Source organism: Bacillus rossius, chromosome 1 (assembly GCF_032445375.1).
Source record: "Bacillus rossius redtenbacheri isolate Brsri chromosome 1, Brsri_v3, whole genome shotgun sequence".
In the NCBI taxonomy this organism is placed as follows: Eukaryota; Metazoa; Arthropoda; class Insecta; order Phasmatodea; family Bacillidae; genus Bacillus; species Bacillus rossius.
The window spans coordinates 235,761,393-235,780,424 of NC_086330.1; the positions used below are offsets into that span (position 1 = coordinate 235,761,393).

The following is a 19,032-nucleotide window of genomic DNA, read 5'->3' on the forward strand; positions in this document are numbered from 1 at the left end:
AATTGTACGTAAAGTGTAAAGTAAACAGTTTAAAGTGGATGGGATAAATGTTGGAATAGTATGGTTTGTAAAATGTTTTTTGCTTTAATTAGATTTTAGACAGAAAATGCATAATTCATGAATAGCTATTTACAGGAAATACATACATTCATTGTCCTAATGGGAAAAATATTGGCCATAAAAATTATGTTATCAGTAGGAAAACATTGTATTATATGCAGTAACATAACAGGGTTCTAATGTAATAACAAATCTATTTTATTCAAAAGTAAAATTCAATTTTTAGCAAAATTGAAATGAAATACATTATGTTTTTATAATATATAATAATCTTTCAATCTACACGAAAATTTGTGGCCCACCTACAAAGGCTTCACAGCACTAGAAGTTCATTGTGCTTCCCCAGTGTCACATATGGCTGAGCTGATGAAAGGAAAGCAAGAAGAGAGAGGAAACACTTACTGTCCCACGTGCGTGCAGCAGCATGCAACAAGCACTGCACGGCTCACCTCCTGCGACGGGTCTTGCCTGTCGAGGCCTCGTCCTTGTGGGAATCGTGCTCCCACGCGGGGGACTCCTGTGGCACAGCGAAGCCACACCGGCACAGCGCCATTGCAGCTTGCAAGCGTTGGCACCTCCTCCTCTCCTGCTCCAGCTGATCCAGCCGATGGCGAGCCACCTCGTGTGACCTTCGCTTGTCCTCCTCCAGGCGGGCCACATGCCGCTGCAGGCTTAGTAGGTTGTGCTCCTGCCAACATACAAGTGGTTCCAGACAACCAGGGCTGGAGACACACAAGTGCACAGCAATGCCCGCCGGGAATCTCATCTGATTCATCTTGACACTACCACCCCTACTCCCCTTTTCGACTAACAGGGTGGCCACACAAAATGTCAAAATTCCCTGACTTTTTCAGGTTTTCCCTGACCCTGACTGCACTGTTACACTATTTCAGTTTTAAAATTAATCAGCATTTTTTTTTAAAAACTGCCAAGTATTCAACAGACAAATGAGCAAACAAAGATTGAAACTTAATTTTATTCAAGGTAGGGCAATATAAATGTGATAAGTATCCATGTACAAAACTCACTAAGAGTAAAATCATTAAGACATTAAGCATGTAACCCAAATTAATTGTAGCAATAAGTTACAGTTACCAAAAAAGCAAGTCATTCTAAAGGAGAGCCACTTTTCCATAAAAATTATTTATTTATTTTTTATTTATTTATTTGTCACATGCCCACCAACAGTCGTAGACTATAGTGGTGATGCACACATTGGTTCATGTGATGTGCCCCCTTCCGAAAATGAAGTTGACACCAATGCATGTCTCAGACCAGCGAACTACAGTACCGAATATGGTACGTCCCAGACGGGTATTGATACTTTCATTCATAACTTGTAAGTGTATAAAGTGATTCATTATGTGTATGCATTGGTGTCAACTTCATTTTCGGAAGGGGGCACATCACATGAACCAATGTGTGCAGACGAATGAGACGTAGGAGAGTAATGAGTACCAGGACTATAGCTTCATTGCGAACGCTGAATTTCACGTAACTCAGCTTGAAAAACAACATTACCAATTTGCATTTTCACTCTAGCTTGTTTCTCGCGAGAAAGCTGCTTGACAGTTCCAGCCAAACTTAAAAAATACATGTCTGTCTCGTCATGGGGATTATTTGTTTGTTGAGTAAGTGCGGTGGCACTGGACAAATACTGAGACCTAACGCGACTGTTTTCTTTCATAACTTTGACAATGTCCTTAAGGGGTGAGTCATTCGGAGGTTTCTTCTTTCTTTGATGCACATTCGTGTGTGGAGGATTTTTAACGGACGTTTGTGGCGTTGAAGGTGGCTGAACAGGGTTTGTAACGGTCTGAAGAGTGCTTTGAGAAATGTATTCTGTGGTGGGTATATCCTGCGAATTGTCCATGATTTCATCACGCGAAATGTGCGGCTCATCAACAGACACACCTTCACAAATACTATCTTCTTCTGTTCTTGGTGTCAAATTAATAGCATCATCTTCATTTCCAATCGAAGCGGAACTGCCAAGTGTACTGCATCAATCGTTACAATACCATTGCATAAGCAAATTATTATATGAATTATAAGTAACAATGAATACTAACGCTTGTTTTTTTACCTGATCTAAATGATTAACTGGAAATTCGTAATTCCAAATTGAAATCAGTGGAATGTATATTGTAGGCCTGGTTCCTGTAGTCCTTATTGTTGAAAACGTACAACAACTCGTACGTACGCACAAGTTCTATCAGTTGCTCCTCCATACTCGCGTCTGACGCATAACACGTCTGACGAAAATCTGGGAGCCTAAATATTGTTGTGACGCGTGTAATGACGTGTTATGACGCGCTCCGCGTCAGCTTACGCAATAACACATCATAACACGTCACATCACAACAATGTGCGCACTCCCATATAAAAGTCATGACGACTTTTTTCTGCAACACGTGTTAACATGTGTTTACACGTGTTAATGCGTGTTAACACGAAACGTCAGCGCAGTGTGTACGAGCCTTTAAGTTGATGCCATTCCAGATAACAGAACCATATTCTAATTTTGATCTTATAAGTGCCATGTAAAGAGAGATAAGTGAGTTTGAGTTGGTTGCATAAGAAGTAATAAATTTTATAAGAGCTAGAGTTCTTCGTGCATAGGAATATATGCTGAAAATTCCATAATGCTTCTTTTTTACTTCCTGACATGTGTTCAAGTTATTATCTAAGAGAGCATTGCGATACTATACATAGTTTACCAGTAATTACCATTTTAAAAAGTGGTTATGTTAGGTTAGGTACAACAAAGAGTAAAATTGTGAGAATTGTTGGTTACTATGTTACGTTAGCTACATTAAATTTTTTTTAAAAATGTGGTTGGCGGTTTTGATTAGGTAAACTACATCAGATTTACTTTTAACTATTTTAAATGTCGGTTAGTTTAATTAAAACACTATATAATAGTAAAAATGTTTGGTTAGTTTAAGTTACATAAATTACAAAGTAAATCCTAACCAACCATTCAAAAAAATAATACAGGAATTTAAATATAGCTAACTTAAATTAACATTTTCACAATATCACAGTATTTGTAATATATAACATAACTTCACTACAGTAAAACCTTTTTGTTGCGACCACCTCTCTATTACAACCCGATTTCGAGAAACCGTGAAAAAATTGCTGAAAATCCGAAGAAAATCGGACAGAAAATAAGTTTCTTGTGGTGAGTAGCGTGTTACTGCGTTTCTCTTGCCGAGTGTTTCCTGTCGACCGCTGTCAGCACTTAACATACCCCCATTCCACGTCCCTTTGCCGGCAGGGTGCAGATAAAGGTTTTTGTGGCAACGTGTTTACGTTTAGCTTTTTGCGAGTGTCTAGTGTGGTACGCAGTTAAGGCAAAGCTACCTGCTGGATTTCTCTTGATTTTCATTACTATCGGTTGACAATACACAGCGACCGACTGGATGCACGCCCGCCTCGACTTGTTTTAACTGCCGCAGCGATGTTTATTTTGACAGCTCAAGCAATTATCTTTTCCCGTGGGTTGATAGAAAAAGGTCGCTTCACCCAGCATAAAAAAAAAGGGCTATGCCACTTATTCCCCGCGCAGGAAACACACTGGCTGCCGTCTGTCTACCCCGCATTTATCTTTCTTCCAACATTCCACGTCTTGCCTCTCGCGCGAGCAATAACTATGGCCACGATTATATGGTGAATCGCGAAATTTTCAGCGAATTTATATGGAAAATGAGAAAAAAGTGATTTTTAAGAAAAACCGCTAAATAACACCGAAATTACACAATACAAGTCTCTTGTATTTTAATGTGAAAAGCTTGATAGTCGAGACTTGCCCGGGTCCTGGTTGATAGGCTGGAAAAATTTCCTGACTTGCATTTCTACATGCTTCCTCTAATCAGCTTTAGGGCGCCGTCTGGTCAGCGTGTGTGTTAGTGAAGCGGGATGATAAGAGCGACGCTCAATGATAGTTCTAGCGCGGTAACACCTCTAAGTGCAAGGCTCTGAACTGGCGCGCAGTCATCTCGTTCCCGTCAGATAACTGTGAAATTTAAGCGGTGACCGTAACATTATATGGCGGAAAAAATTAAGATAAAGGTGTAATGCATTTCCCTATGATACTTTCAAGAAATTTTTAACGGGTTTTTTTACACCTAAAACTTCGAAAACATGCCTTTTAGCCATTTTATCTCAATAGAAACAGTTGGGCATTAACAAATTCTTAAATGCTTTTCGTAACCAGACTCCAGTCGGATATCTAGTGTAGTTTGGAAATCGCGTAGGTTTTTCGTGGCTGTGCGCGGCACACGACTGTAGTTGCCATGCGTCACGCGTCGAGAATGTTGTCCTGCAGGAAGGGGCGAGTATAGTTCATTTGCGGAAAAAATTAATACTTTTACGGCCCTGCTAAATTATTCCATTAAAGAAATTTTGAAGTTTCAGTGATTTTCCAGCAGAAATAATGTTGTGTAACTAACAAACAAATTGTATCAAAACAATTAACGGTAAATGGCTGTCGCGGGGGGCCCTAAAAATTTTTCATTTTACTAGAAATGGACTATACAAACCATGCTTTCGTTGCACGCAGTTTGGAGAAGGGGAGGAAGGATGTTGACAGTTTCACATACCAAAGGACGTTGAGGGAGGAGGGGGAGAGAGACACGATGGTTTGTATGCCTGGGAGGGATGATCCTTGAAGTCTGGACAAGGGAAGGAGAGGTAAGCCGTATGACGTCATGCATCCGCCGCCTGTGCTGCGGCCAGCCTGTCTAGACGATATTCCCACGCTCCCACTTACGTTGCACAAGCTACGGCTGCCGTATTTTTAAAGGAAATGTCCCATTATTTTTTTGTTATTCTTACATGAACATTATTGGAAGTATTAAAGCCGACACAAAAATACGCTGTGTGTCAAAATTAACAGATTTTAATGATCTTTCATTTTTTTTTTTTTTTTTTAAATTTTTCTTCTTCTGATTTTCACATTTTGGTCAAAATGTCCAATTTTTTGACGGTTCCCGAGAATGTATTCGTAAAATCACTGCTTCGTTAAATCCGGGGTTCGTGACATCGGGGTTCTAGTGTATTTAACTACGGCAAGCAGAAATCGTACATGTAAACTAACCAGTAAAAATAAACTGTCTTTTGACATATTTTCTTTAGAGGTGGCCTGTAGGTCCACGGACTTGTCATGAAGGTTGAAGTGGGTTTAAAGCAAAGCCATCTAGCATTGTGAGTGACAGCATCCTTCCATTGTAAGGCTGGTTTCTTAGCTTCTTAGCGATAAGCGGTTTGCGAATGTGGGGGTGGGGGGGGGGGGGGGGGGGGGGGGGGGGGTTAAATAAACTGAAAATTACGGAAAACATCTATTACGACCCCCCCTCTATTACGACCCTATTCCTGGGAACCGTGAGGGGTAGTTTCAGAGAGGTTTGACTGTACTCATATCAGGACACCCTCTTAGAGAATGATTGCAAAACATGTCAGAAGTAAAAAAAAATGCTGTTAGGAATTTTTAATTAATATTTTACCGAAAAGTGGCACCCTTTTAATATAACCTAACCCAAGATATCAAAATGGCCTCTCACCTGCGATATTTAGACCATAACCAAAAAATATTTGAATTGGAATAAGCCTCGCACAAAATTTAAAACCAAAAAACCATATTTCAACTTTATATTAATTTTTTTTCCAGACTTGCATGATCATTAGAAATTATAATTGCCCTAAAGGTTTTCTTTAAAAATAATAGAGCATTCTCAATACTGTTGTAGTTGTTGAAGCAAGGAAAAAAATGGTCACGACTGACAAATGAGTACCATACCAACAGAAGATGTTTTGTTAATTGAAAAGAAGCAGCATTATAATTTTGGCCACAATCTAATTTTTTCTCATAGCACAATTTCCATATCATTAATTTAAATAATTTTAGGGGTTTTCAGCGGCTGTAGATAATCGCAACCGCAACCCTTCGGTAATCACTGTACCGTCTTTTCACAAAAACTATACACTTTCAAACCACATGCAAGATGTCTGTAGTCCACTAAGCAACAGCAGGTTAACCCAACTTGAAGCTTGAAGAAACTTTTGCTATGCAGCATTGCTTGTTAGCGTTGTCAAGTTTTGAAGGAACCATGCGCTGCACCTTTTCAACACACATTTTAAGAAAATATTTGCGTGAATTGTACGGTAAATATGGTAATGTGCCACACAACTTTAAAAATGATATTCCTAATTCAAATTTTATAATGAATTACCATTCAAGAATGACACTGACAGTAATGATAATGCAGAATTGAGCTTATCTGGAAAATTTCTCTCTCTGACCCCCCCCCCCCCCCCCCCCCCCCCCCCCATCACCACAAAATTCCCGACTTTTCCGGAATTATTTTAAAATTCCCGACTTTTTCTGGAGTTACATCCCACAAAATGAAAATATATTTTCCTGACCATGGCATAGAGGAATACTTTGTTTAGTAAAGTTTTAAAACAGTCTATTTGAAACCATCATGATATATGCAATATTTATATTCATATAATTGGAATTAAAAGACAAAACATATCTTGTTTCATGTTTCATCAATTAAATATTTGCTAGATGCAAAAAGACATTTAATGAAGAACTTTTTCAGTACTGAAAGTTTTTAATGAAGAATGAATGGATAACTTTTGTGAAGTAAAGGTTCATTTGAAACTTCTGATATAACTTCAGGAATTTGTACAATAAAAAGATTTACTGGCATTCTGAACTTCGAAAAAAAGATCATGCAGTGCAGATAAATGAACTTTTGTCGCCGAGCATAATTACTTCTACAGCTACAAGTTTTACATAATTGTGTTTGAGCCCTACAAGAACATACTGCAGCTACTGTTTTCAGCTCTACCAGGACTTACAACATCTACAGATACTACATTAGTGTGTCGGCACTGCAATAACTGCTGACTTCGACAATTCGTCACTCCATCAATTGGTTGTACATTCTACACTAGTATACGAATCTACGAGCATCAGAGAGATCATCTGTCGAATACATAAAGGTGTAGAATAACAATTTTTACCATATTATCATTTTATATGTTCCATGACACTATGCTCACACCCTCACAGAGTAGGTAAAGTATTTTGAAAAGATTGTTTAATAGTGCTTGTAAAATTGCCCTATTAGCATTACCATTCCAAGAATAACTGATCATACATATTTTCAATACTATATTAAATATTATTTATTTTTTAAACTCATTTTAATTGCAAAATATTATTTTAAGACTACCAGATTTATTTATGTACATATTTACACACACTTTTTTTTGTAGATATAGGTTTTTACACACTGCTCTACTGCAATGAGTTTAGTTATTTGGTTTGCACTTGATAATTTTAATGAAACATAAATTATATCTAATGATTATGTTATATGTGATACAATAGTTGCCTTGCTTGAAATATTTACCTACTGAGGTGAGAAGCATTTTTTTTCTGTTTAGAAACTAATTGTTGTATTTGTTACGTGAAATCCATATTTTGTAAAAGATCAAGTTTATTTAACAGAATACCGAGCTTTGTCATAATTATAGATTCTATAATTTTGCCCCTAGTTCCTGTCTTATATACTATTTAAAATTGTAGGTAACTATATTATAATCACATATAGGAAACCTATTATATTTTAAATTAACTATATTTGAAATAATCTGATCGGGATGGTAATTGTGTTTCCCCTCACCGGTAAAGATAAAAAGTTGAAGGTAGTGCTTAATGTCACAGTTATGCAACACGGTGATCAAGGCCATTCTGCTCTAAAATAATTGAGTAGTGCATTAGTGACAGTAAATTTTTATGAATGCCCGGGGTTGGGACTGAATCCCAAATATTCACCAGGAGCGCCACATGAGGTGTCTAGAAAAACCACCTCAAACGATCTGCCTGGTTGAGCACTCAAGCTCCATCAATGTGGGGGTGCTAGTTCAACATTTGTTCGCGCATCCCAAGTTTAGTTGCCTCAAACTATTATATAGTCTTCACGCCCGTACAATGCTAGTGCAGCAAATTATAGGGTTACTAGAAGTTTTGAAAACCTGGAAAAAAATGGATAAATTGAAAGCAACCTCCAAAAACTAGGAAATGGCAGGGAACACTACAAAAAGTCAAGGAAAGCAATCACTTCAGTTGTGAGAATTACTGTTTAGTGTTACCTAATCTGTAGCATGATTTTTAATTTACCAAAACAAATAAATAGTTTATAATTCTTGCTCAATGTATACACTCTTCAAGATAGTGTCACATATTTTTATAGTGCTGAAAGAAACATTGAAATTGTCAGCCTTATATCCCTAAAAATATCAAGCAAAACTTACTGATAAAAATAAGTTCTACACCAATCAGTGTTTGGTGTGTTTATTATATCATTTAAGATGTCAAAATATTTAATTCCAAGCAGCATCTGCCAAAGAAGTAACACCATTATCTTGAACAGTGAGTATGAATCGGACCATAGTTCATAAAACATCAATCTATATTGTCACCTGTTTACAAGGTGTCACTACAGTAAAATCTCAATTATCCTTGTTAATTGGGACCTACAGATTCCCAAATAGTTGAAATATACAGTAAAAGTCCGTTACATACCTGCCAACCTTACAGAAAAGCAATTAGTACAATTTACAAAAGAAAATAGTACAATTATAGTCAGGGGCGCAACAACTAAATTTTCAAAGGGGGGGGGGGGGGGGGGGGGGGGGGCAATATATCTTAATATATATAAATCTCGTGTCACAATGTTTGTCCTCAATGGACTCCTAAACCACTTAACCGATTTCGATGAAAATTGGCATTTAGGTGTAATATTTTCCAACTTGAGAGATAGGATAGTTTTTATTTCGATTAATGGTCTTAATCTTATAATTTTACAGTTTTCTAATGTGATGTATGTATGAGTTGGCAGAAAATCACCACGGCAACGGCTGTAGCATTGTTGATGCTTCATTCGTCTCCATGGCAACGACTATTTCATTGTTAGTGTAGTCCTCATCACTCATTAAATACAGACCACCAATTTTTTGATATATACAGGTAAATAACTATACACTGGTAGAACAAAGTCGGTCGGGATTTGAAAGTGATATAAATTATTCAAATTAAGAAGACAATTACTAACTACATCTGATTTCTAAAAAGGTCCCCTTCACCAAGTCAACTGATTTCGATGAAAATGGGCATTTATGTGTAATTTTTTCCAACTTGAGAGATAGGGTAGTTTTTATTTCGATCAATGGTCTTAGTAATTTATTATTAATAATAAACTGATTATCAATTTTGTTTGGTGTTTAAGCCCGGGAAACAGTGGGTACTTCGTCTCCATGACAACGTTGCGTGTATTGTTGTATTAAGTTTTTGTCAAAATTAATTAATTTTCATTTTATTTCATTTATTATAACTGTAAATAAGAGATTCAGTCTCATTTCCCCCTCCCCCCCCCCAATTAATACAACCGTGCGAAGCCGGATCGGGCAGCTAGTATTTTTATATTTTTATTTCAAGGTGGAAAATGGTGCTATTTAAGCAGTTTTATTATCTAAAAATTAATTACACAGCACTTTCTTTGCCCCTGTTTGCCCCCACTTCAAGGTTTCAGAGGGGGGGCAAAATACCCTTCCCCCCCCCTCCCCTGTTGTTGCGCCTCTGATTATAGTACAATCATTGAAAGGCAATTTTTATGCGTAATACAGGCGCGGCAATAATTATTTTGTTTTGCACATATAATGTTCACGAAAAAAACAATATGGTAATAATTTGGTTTTGGAAACATACCTTTTTTTTTTTTTTTTTAATGATTCTAAGTGCATGTCCCTGGATACATATCATGGTGCTTGAATACGTTATTTATTTTTTCTGCAGCAGGGATACATGTGTGGCAGATTTAGCTTTCTTGAGAAAAGTTTCATCAAAGTCTTGTTCATAACAAATGCTGTTAGTACGTTTTGCCAACAATATACTGTTTAAAACTTTGTCTGACATTGAAGCTCTGAAAGTGGTCCTATTTTTTTTTAATGCTGCTAAAAACCCTCTCACACTCAGCATTGCTATGTGGAATAACCAACACTGATAGCATTGCATGAGCAACTCTGTCATACTTAAGACCACCAACACCACTACCTATTTTCCCTATGTAAGACCACAACTTGTCTATTCTCTCCACTGAATCCAGTGGGATGTCATTGTCCACCTGCAAAGAACAAAACTGTTGTTGAAGAATGTCTAGTGCCTCTTCACGTGTCTCCCCATCCTTGACAAGTAGAACAGCAGGAAACATGTCCACAAAATACTTCACTGAAGAAAATGATGAGCTCTCATTATTTTTCACACTAACCACTTCAGCATGCTTTAAAATTTCATTTTTCAAGGGAAATTTCAAAATAATGTAATCACATGAGAGTTTAAAGAAATTCCTACCTGATGTGTAAAACTTAGATTTGTCAGACTGTGTCAATGTAGCCACTACTTTTGATGCATTGCAACCCAAAACTAGGTCTTCATCGGACTTATGGTTTGTAGCACTATTGTACAGAACATCAAGTACTGGTGTTGTCTTGATGACATGAGGTTTTACAAATTTCACAAGCAATTCTTTTAACACGTCTGTCAACAATCCCCTAAGAAGATGTATGTGAGGTGTTCGAGATTGCAGGATAACATTTGTATTATCAAAAACAGGAATAACATGCCACAAAAAGTAACAAACTGCTTTATTTAGGTCATCAGTGAGAAACATGGAAAACTCTCTCTTGACGTGACAAAATTGGAATGGTTTTTTGCTCTTCTGGTTCACATGACTGCTTGATCTTCTTGCCATAACAAAAGTTATCTGAAGTTAAAGTTCTTTTTAAGGAACTTTCACCTGAAAGCAAGCCTGCATTTCTGTTTTCATCTGAAGCTCTGCAAGAACTTTCTTCGACTTTACCTGGCAACTTCTTAGGGATTTTGTACAAATGTAAAGAACCTTTTGGACATTCAAGCTTACTATCTACTTATTCTTTATAATACCAAATTAAGGGTTGCCACAAATCTATTAACCTACCGATACACTCTCCCAGACTAGCCACCTAGTGGAGACATGTTTCAAGAATTTCTTTGATTTTTTGTCACAAAGGATTTGCAAATTCTTGAGCTGCTCTTTACATTTAGCACTTTTATGCAAATAGTAGTAAATATCAACAAGGATTTCATCTACACGAACATGAAGCCCTGTGGAACCCTTTTCTGCTGCTAAGTGCAGTAAATGGCATGCACATCCCAAAACAATAATATTTTCATGGTGTTGCTGAAGTTCTGCGACTACACCATTTTTGTGGCCGATGCATTATCGGAACCTAGGGCAATGCAATTTCTAACAGGAATGGAATGCTTTTCTAAACGGTTGAGCAACATTTTCCTGATGTTTTTCCCAGTTGCAGCAACCTCTAATGGTACAATTTCAAACAAATCCATTTTGATTTGAGAATCTTTCTCACTAAAAAAGGTCACTACAACTGGGTAAAGCTTAGAATCATTGTTGCTCCCATCTGTAACAATTGAAAATGGAACTTTTTTCAACATACCTGCTGCAACATTTTGACGCTCACTTTCCATTTCTGCAATTATTGCAGTGGTTTTGGTGCGTCCACAACTGTATTTCTTAGATTCTTCGCTCCTGGGAAACATTTTTCTCAACAAAGGTCCAGCATGATCTGCTACAGACACCAGCAGGTTATGTTCCAGAATAAATGATGTGAAATAACATTCTGCTCGAATAACACAAAAATTGTCACTTTGAACACTAAAAAAATTACTAATGTTGGTTGAACTTCCAAGTGAAGCATTACTTGTGTGTTTCTCTGTTCCTTCGTGAATTTTCAAGTAATTTCTACCCCCGTGCGAAATAAATATTTCACACGAGCAATAAGCAGAGAAAGCATAATTGGCGCCAGTTTTTGAACGCCTAACCCACGGAATTTCTTTACTATAACAATCTAAAAATACTTGGTTATAAGATTTCTTTTTCTGTTTACTCACCATTTTTACCGCGAATTTCCGCGCATACTTGAAAACAAACAATTCCCGTACGCGTAGGTGTAGCTTCTCCCTGTAGCAAACACGGTAATTTTCCACTGCCAATGGCGTTCAAAGTTACGTTCCTACAATGAGTGAATCTTACGGTACGCTGTAGTGAAAATATGGCATAACGACTACAAATGGAGAATCCTAGTTCCGAAAATACAGTATTACGAGCTTTCTTTATTATCTACTAAACATCTTCTGTTGTGTACGATCTTGATACCGCATGTTCGATACCGTAATTATATGACATCAGTATAGATTTACTGTTACGAATCACCCAAATGAGACAAAAATTGGAAAAAGTTTGGAAAGTGTACAATAATTTACACCAATAGTACAATCGTACATTAGGGCACAAAATCGTACATTGTACGCGAAAATCGTACAAGTTGGCAGCTATGCCGTTATAACGTAAATTTATAATGGCGCCAAAAGTTTATGTTATAACGAATTTTCGTTACAACGACTTTTCGTTATAGCCAAAATTAAAAAAAAAAAACTTATTTTTGTAGCATTTTTTAAATATATTATTTTCTCGCTTGCTTATACTATGGAAATCCACAACAAAAGTAAAGGAAATACACATAAAAAAACTTACTAAAATAACATTTTTAAGCTGTATCAGCACTTGCCGACTGCGAAATATGAGACCGCGTGGCCGTAATAAGGGCGTCACGCACATCGTGGCTAAGCGCACAGCTGTTTGTTTACATGGAGACGGGCGGGTGGGGTCACGCAAGGTCATGCCGGCCGCTTCCTGTCGCTTTGACAGCAGCTGGTTTGCTGGAGACATGTGCGCTAAGCTGATGATATCGGGTGCATATTTACGGAGTTTTTAATACTTACTAACAATATGTAAACTCAAAGATGTAGTGAAATTTATTTTAAAATTTGTCATTATTACTCACGTTGACACCTATGAAAAATGCCAAACACAAAAAAAAAAAAAAACCTCTTTAATTACGTTGGACAACCATACAAATTATATAAAATAATTTTTTCCGACAATTGGTCAGTAACACAAAAATAATCACTCGTACAGACCCTTGGAAAATAACACAAAATTAAAAATAACTTTTTAAAAAACGAATCAATTTTCACTTGCCTTGATTACACTAGACTTTCGGACAAAATAAACGACTGGACCTCTTGAAAATTCATCAAATCTTTCGTCGAAGCATTTGTATGCTGATAAAAACAACTGATTGTATCAAGTGCCACCATCATTGACGTTTTCGACGGAACAGACACATCACTTGGTTCGTCGTCTTTGTCATAATCTTCAGACGCCATTTCGTTTTGATTAGAAGAGACAAGCTCGACAAGTTCCGTGTTCGTCAACTCCCCGTAACTACACCATACGCAACGCTTACGATGCAAGTGTGAGACGAGTTTTGCTCATTTACGGACTACAGTCCGCGTGATTCTAAACAAGTAATGCTTGCAGCGGGGCACTGTCGCACTTGCTTTCGTCGCCGTGAGGCAAGCTATGCTTGCTGTGGGGCCCCACCTTGTGCGATGTTGCCGAGACGGCCACATCATGCGCGTTGTTTCATTTGCTGGACGCGTGGAATTGTGCGAAGCTGTTTCTCATTTATTAAGGAAATTGTAGATGTTTTCTCATTGTTTTAAAGCAAAATTACAGGTGTGTAATCTATCGCTATAGCGAAAATGAGCCCACGCTGCATTCGTTATTTCCGAAATTTTTATCATATGCAGCATAAGCAAAACTGACGGTGCCGATGGCAATTATCGTTATAGCAGACTTTACGTTATAGACCATATTCGCTACAACGGACTTTCACTGTAATTAAAAACTCTGATATATGTTTCACAGTAATGGCCCTAGAATTCGGGTTGCATTCTATGAGCACAAGTGAAGTTTTTTTGTGTATTGGACAACACCATGAACAATACCAGCAATGTGCTGCTACGCATTCCTTCTCCCACTGCTACTGGAAGGAGAGGGGAGGGCAGCTGTCCACTCCTCCACCTCTCCTACGAAGCATATAATTTTTCCATTTCTACACCTTGGCAGCAAGTTATTCTTTCTTCTTGGTTCCTTGTCCTTTCATAAAATTACACGCATATTGACCAGCGAGAAACTTGTGCCAGGCTGGACGAACATACGTCGCCTTTCCACGCATCAGTTTTTCGAGGCGTGCTTTTCACAGGAAAGATGGATGCCGAAATAAATGTGCATCTTGTAGAGTGGTGACTTGTTAGTCATGAAATGTTGCAGTTAAAAGTGTGGGAAATAAATAGCATGTGAAAACAATGTTGTTAGGACAGTTGTAACATGAAAACCAGTCCTGATGGACAAATGAACACATGTTGCTAGTTCACCCGCATTGACAACGGTCAGTGGGAAAGTTAAATCACCATTGTTCAAGGTAATGTAGAGTAAATTAATATATATACATAATGACATTTAATATAAATTATTTTTGTTGATAGATTAATATAATTTTCATCAATAAATTTGTGTTATTCCATGACTACACGTATTCTCTATAATTTAAAGTTTATAACTTCAGGTCACTAATTTGTTTGGATACTTTTTGTTTAAAGAGATGACAAAAAAAAAGTATATGTAAAAAGTTTGGAGTTTGTTCTATTTTTAGAAAATTTTAGAATGTGTTCAATCATCACCAGAAATAGATGTGAGTCTTCAAGAATTTAAGGCAGAAATATCATTGATCATACAATTACTTGAAGATTTATTTATACAATTATTGTGCATCTACATGTTGTAATAAAAATTCATATCAGAAGAGTGTACTGAACAATTCTTCGTGTAAAATAACTTTCAAGTGACTGACAGAATTGAGTTTGATTCTACTGTGATATCAGTTAAAATGGTATCAACATGAACTATTTCAAAATGCACTACTTTATTTAAATAGTAAATGAACAAATCAAGAGCCACTAATATTACCTAATAGAGATATAAATGTGTTTAGTGAAGGAATGCAATTATCTACATTAAACATTTTCTACACAAAGGCTACCAGTTCCAATTTTAGCATTGTAGTAGAAAATACAAAATTTTCATCATTTGCTATTCTCCTGCGGACTTACCATCGAGGCGTTAGGACTTCCGTCAAACAAGGGGTACTGATACATCAGAAGATATTGCCATGTTGATCCAAACATTACAAATAATCATATATTGATTGATATGCATGGTATGTACCTTATTATGTGTACTTGTGAAAGTGTTAATTAGCTTTTTAGGAAATAATAGTATCCTAATTTGAACATAGTAAAGGTGATGTTTATTATTTCATTTTAATTTTTGTTTACTATATATATATTTTTTGCCATTATCTTGGACAATAACTTTATGGACTACAATTTTAAAATACTATAAGATGGAGCACGTAATCTTATCAAACATGTACACACAAATTCTGGCCAGCCAAATGTCAGTCAGTAAGGTCATGTGAAGAGCCGACGGCTAGCATAATGGTGTGTGAAACAAACAAGCCTATATGAAGTCTGTATGAAGCAGCATTCAGGAAATCCCCATTGGGTTTAAAGTGTGACAAATGTGACAGCTAAGAGGGTGGCAGATAGTAAGAGTCTGAATAAAAAGCCTTCTAACACAGTGTAAGGATGGTTAAAAATACAGAATGGCCAAGTGAGGAAGTGTGCTGAAGTGCTTCAGAATATAACAAACTAATTACTCTACTAAATTTAAGCACAGGTAACCCAAAAACCGGATAATCCAGGCCCAAATAATTGAAAGGTTTTTGTACATATAGAACTACTGAAAGTTTATCTGGAGGTAAGAGCCCCACACAGCCAATAAAAAGTGAGCCGTTGTGGGGCGGAAATGCTCATTGGGCCTCAGGCTCGCCTCCAGGCCGGCAACACTCACCTGCACCACGCTCAGGCGCATGGATGCGTCCTCGAGGGAGGCTTGCACAGCGCGGTCTTGGAACTGGACCTGGGGCGAGGGCATCACCTGTCTCACTTCCAGGGCAAGGAGATCAGCAACAGCCACCTGGTCTGCACGAGCCATATGGAGCTGCTCCTTCAGGGTGTGCACCTAGCACAAATGAATGACTGCATTACGACCTAAGGGAGAACAGGCCTTAACAACATGCGCTAATTTTTTTTTGCTAAAACTTCAATCAGGAACTATTTATCCAAATTTATCGCATGACATGGTAAAAACAATTTCGGCACAAGCTTTAGTAACTTTACACCTTTATATGTTAACGGGCTGAAGTCTGGAACCATTATAAAAAAATATATCTTATTATTTCATAGGGCAGCTACTCCTGATGTTTCTATTACTACAATAATACCAGTCCAAGAACTCTTATTTTTCAGATCAGTAAGTGCCCAAAGATAGAAGACTCTATGCAAAGTTGGGTTATAATTTGCAAGTTATAATTTAATACGGAAAGCTGTAGTTGAAGCAGTGACCATTGATATTAAAAAAAAAGAAGAGATAATTAGATATAGCTGGGTAGTTGAGATTAAAATTGAGAATGGACGGAATGAACTGGTGGGGAAAAGAAACCACCATGTTTCCCCACCTGTCAAATCATTTTAAAAAAGCTTTCTATCTCCTAGGAATTAATTTTGTTTTGTGATTAGTTTGTAAAAAAATTAGCTTTTAGAAATTCATTTAGTTACAAAAAATTAAAATAGCTCTACTACATATTTTTAAAGAGACTTAAACTTCCTAAAATAAATTTAGACTCACGCTCAATTATTTATTGATTTATTTTAAGGCGGAAAAAGTGCTAGCATCACCGGGGCAGAAGCTGACAGTCATTGCTGTTCTTAGTATTAGTATTTACAAAACAATTAAAAATTAATTTTTTAGATAAAAAAATAACATACCCTGTTTTGATACTTCCAAGAATAATATTAACTTAAGGAATGATTTGAGGTCATTTATGATTAAGCAATCATAGAGGATTTTAAAAATTAATTAATTTATAAGTTTTTGTGACATGCCGAGGGCTTTGACGGTGGGCACGAAGACACAGTGGTGACTGCAGGTACAAGCGCTCTCCCACTCGTCGGTGCCAAGAGCAGGCGAGCACTGCCTGAGGAGCATGCTCGACAGGTAGGCACACCCGCAATTGGCCAACGCAAACAAGGTGCTTCTGTAGGAGGCAAGGACACCAAGTCGAAATTCTTTTTTGAAAGCGACCTCTGGAAGAGGTCAAACCTCACTTGATTGAGGGACTTGCTGCTGCCATCCGTGTACAAGGTTTTTATGAAGTGAACGCCTGCCTCTGCAACTTGATCAGGAGTTGCGATCGGGTCAAGAAAAATAGAGGCCCGATGAAGGAGGTTTTGGTCTGCCATGAATTTCTTGATCAATTTTATTTTCCCCTGTCAGAAAAATGAGGATGTGGTGTCGCACCCCGTGAAGGCATGGAGAAACAGGGCATGCTTCCTCATGTTTTCAGGCAGCCGGCAATTGCTCGGACTGTAAACGACAGTTTCCTGGATCTGCTTCCCGGGTTTGATGAACACGTTGGAGATGGGCTCTTCAAAGACAGCAACATGAAAAGTGAGCAGGACCAACAGATCGGTGTCCTCTCCCACTATGAAAACATTGCCTCCCTCTATAGACCTCTCCATTGCTGTGCTCACAATCAGAGAATCTGCATCTTCCAAGGCTTGTTTCACGTGAATGCCCTCGTCCATCAGTTTGTTTGTCAGCATTGATATGAGACGTTTCTTGTGATCATTCAACAAGAAACGATCTTTCAGCATTGTGGCCTTGGTATGTTCCTGGAATATAACCGACGAAGATGACATAGCGCGGGCTCTTCGCGCTCTTTCAGCAGACTTTATACTCTTCTCGGCCACATCCTCTGGGTATCCATCGAAAACTATGGTGATACTGTCAGACTTGTAGTTGGATTTCACGTAATTTACGTACTTGTGAATGATATTGGAAAACTATTCTCCACTGTTCCACACAACTCTGTGCAGGAGGAAACAACCATCCACTACGTAGTCTGCATTCACAGTGAAATCCACTTTGATTGGAGTGAACAGCTTGTACAGTTCAGATTTTCTACTCTTCCGCATCATGCCGTCATAATCAAACAGTGGGAGTGGGTACGGGGCCAATTTAAATCCAAAGTACGATTCAAGCTGAAGCTGTGATTTCACGTGAAATGGAATGCGGTGGAAAATCGTGTCCGGACTGATAGGGGCTGATTCTCCGTTGATCTTTGCTGTAGCCTTCACGGCTCGTTGAGGCACCACTAGGCTGCTAAGTTGAAGTTCTTTGAAGTTTTCCCCTTCAATGGTTTTCATACTGGCTGTGCCCTTTCAAAAGCTTTGTGGCAGTTGATGCTGTCATCTGCTATAACTCCTGTGCTGATGGACATGAGGGAACTCATTTTAGGGAATGGGTCATGGCACTGAAACCATTCGCTGAATTTCTGCAAATCGCTGTCGTCCCTCCGTATTCTGGAGTTTGTCGTGTCAAAATGCTGATCGGATGTTGAGAAGGAGACCTCACAGTACTCCTCAATTTGATGACAGCGATCCACCGGGCTAGAGTCCCATCACTGATTCCCCGCCCACGGGATAGCCCCCACAAGAAGATATTGCTCTCAAGAGCACTTGCTCGATAGTCATATCTGACCATATTCCGGACCAATGCTTTTTGCTATGCCTTATTGTGAAGTAACCTTGTACAACGAACTGTAGATATTCAGCATGGGTCAGTTTTTTATTGAGCTCCTCCATATCCTGCAGGTAGAGTTGACTAGCTTTTGCGTAGTTGAAGTGTCCTCTGGCGTGTAAATATGGAATCATGTTTCTGACGCTCTGCAGGTGTAACATCCAATTCCCAGTTCTTTCAGCCTCGATAAATTGTTTGAGGACTGACACCATCCTGAAATACTGCA

General features: G+C 38.0%; 1 protein-coding gene across 1 annotated transcript in view; it reads right to left on the reverse strand.

The window, feature by feature from the left end:
- Nucleotides 1-19,032, reverse strand: part of LOC134546210 (uncharacterized) — a 96,853-nt gene that overhangs the window by 22,341 nt on the left and 55,480 nt on the right. The window contains exons 8-9 of the mRNA XM_063388826.1: nt 16,017-16,187; nt 510-748 (exon numbers count right to left, since the gene is read on the reverse strand). Of these exons, the coding sequence (XP_063244896.1) occupies nt 510-748; nt 16,017-16,187 (410 nt within the window). The remainder of the gene's footprint in view (nt 1-509; nt 749-16,016; nt 16,188-19,032) is intronic.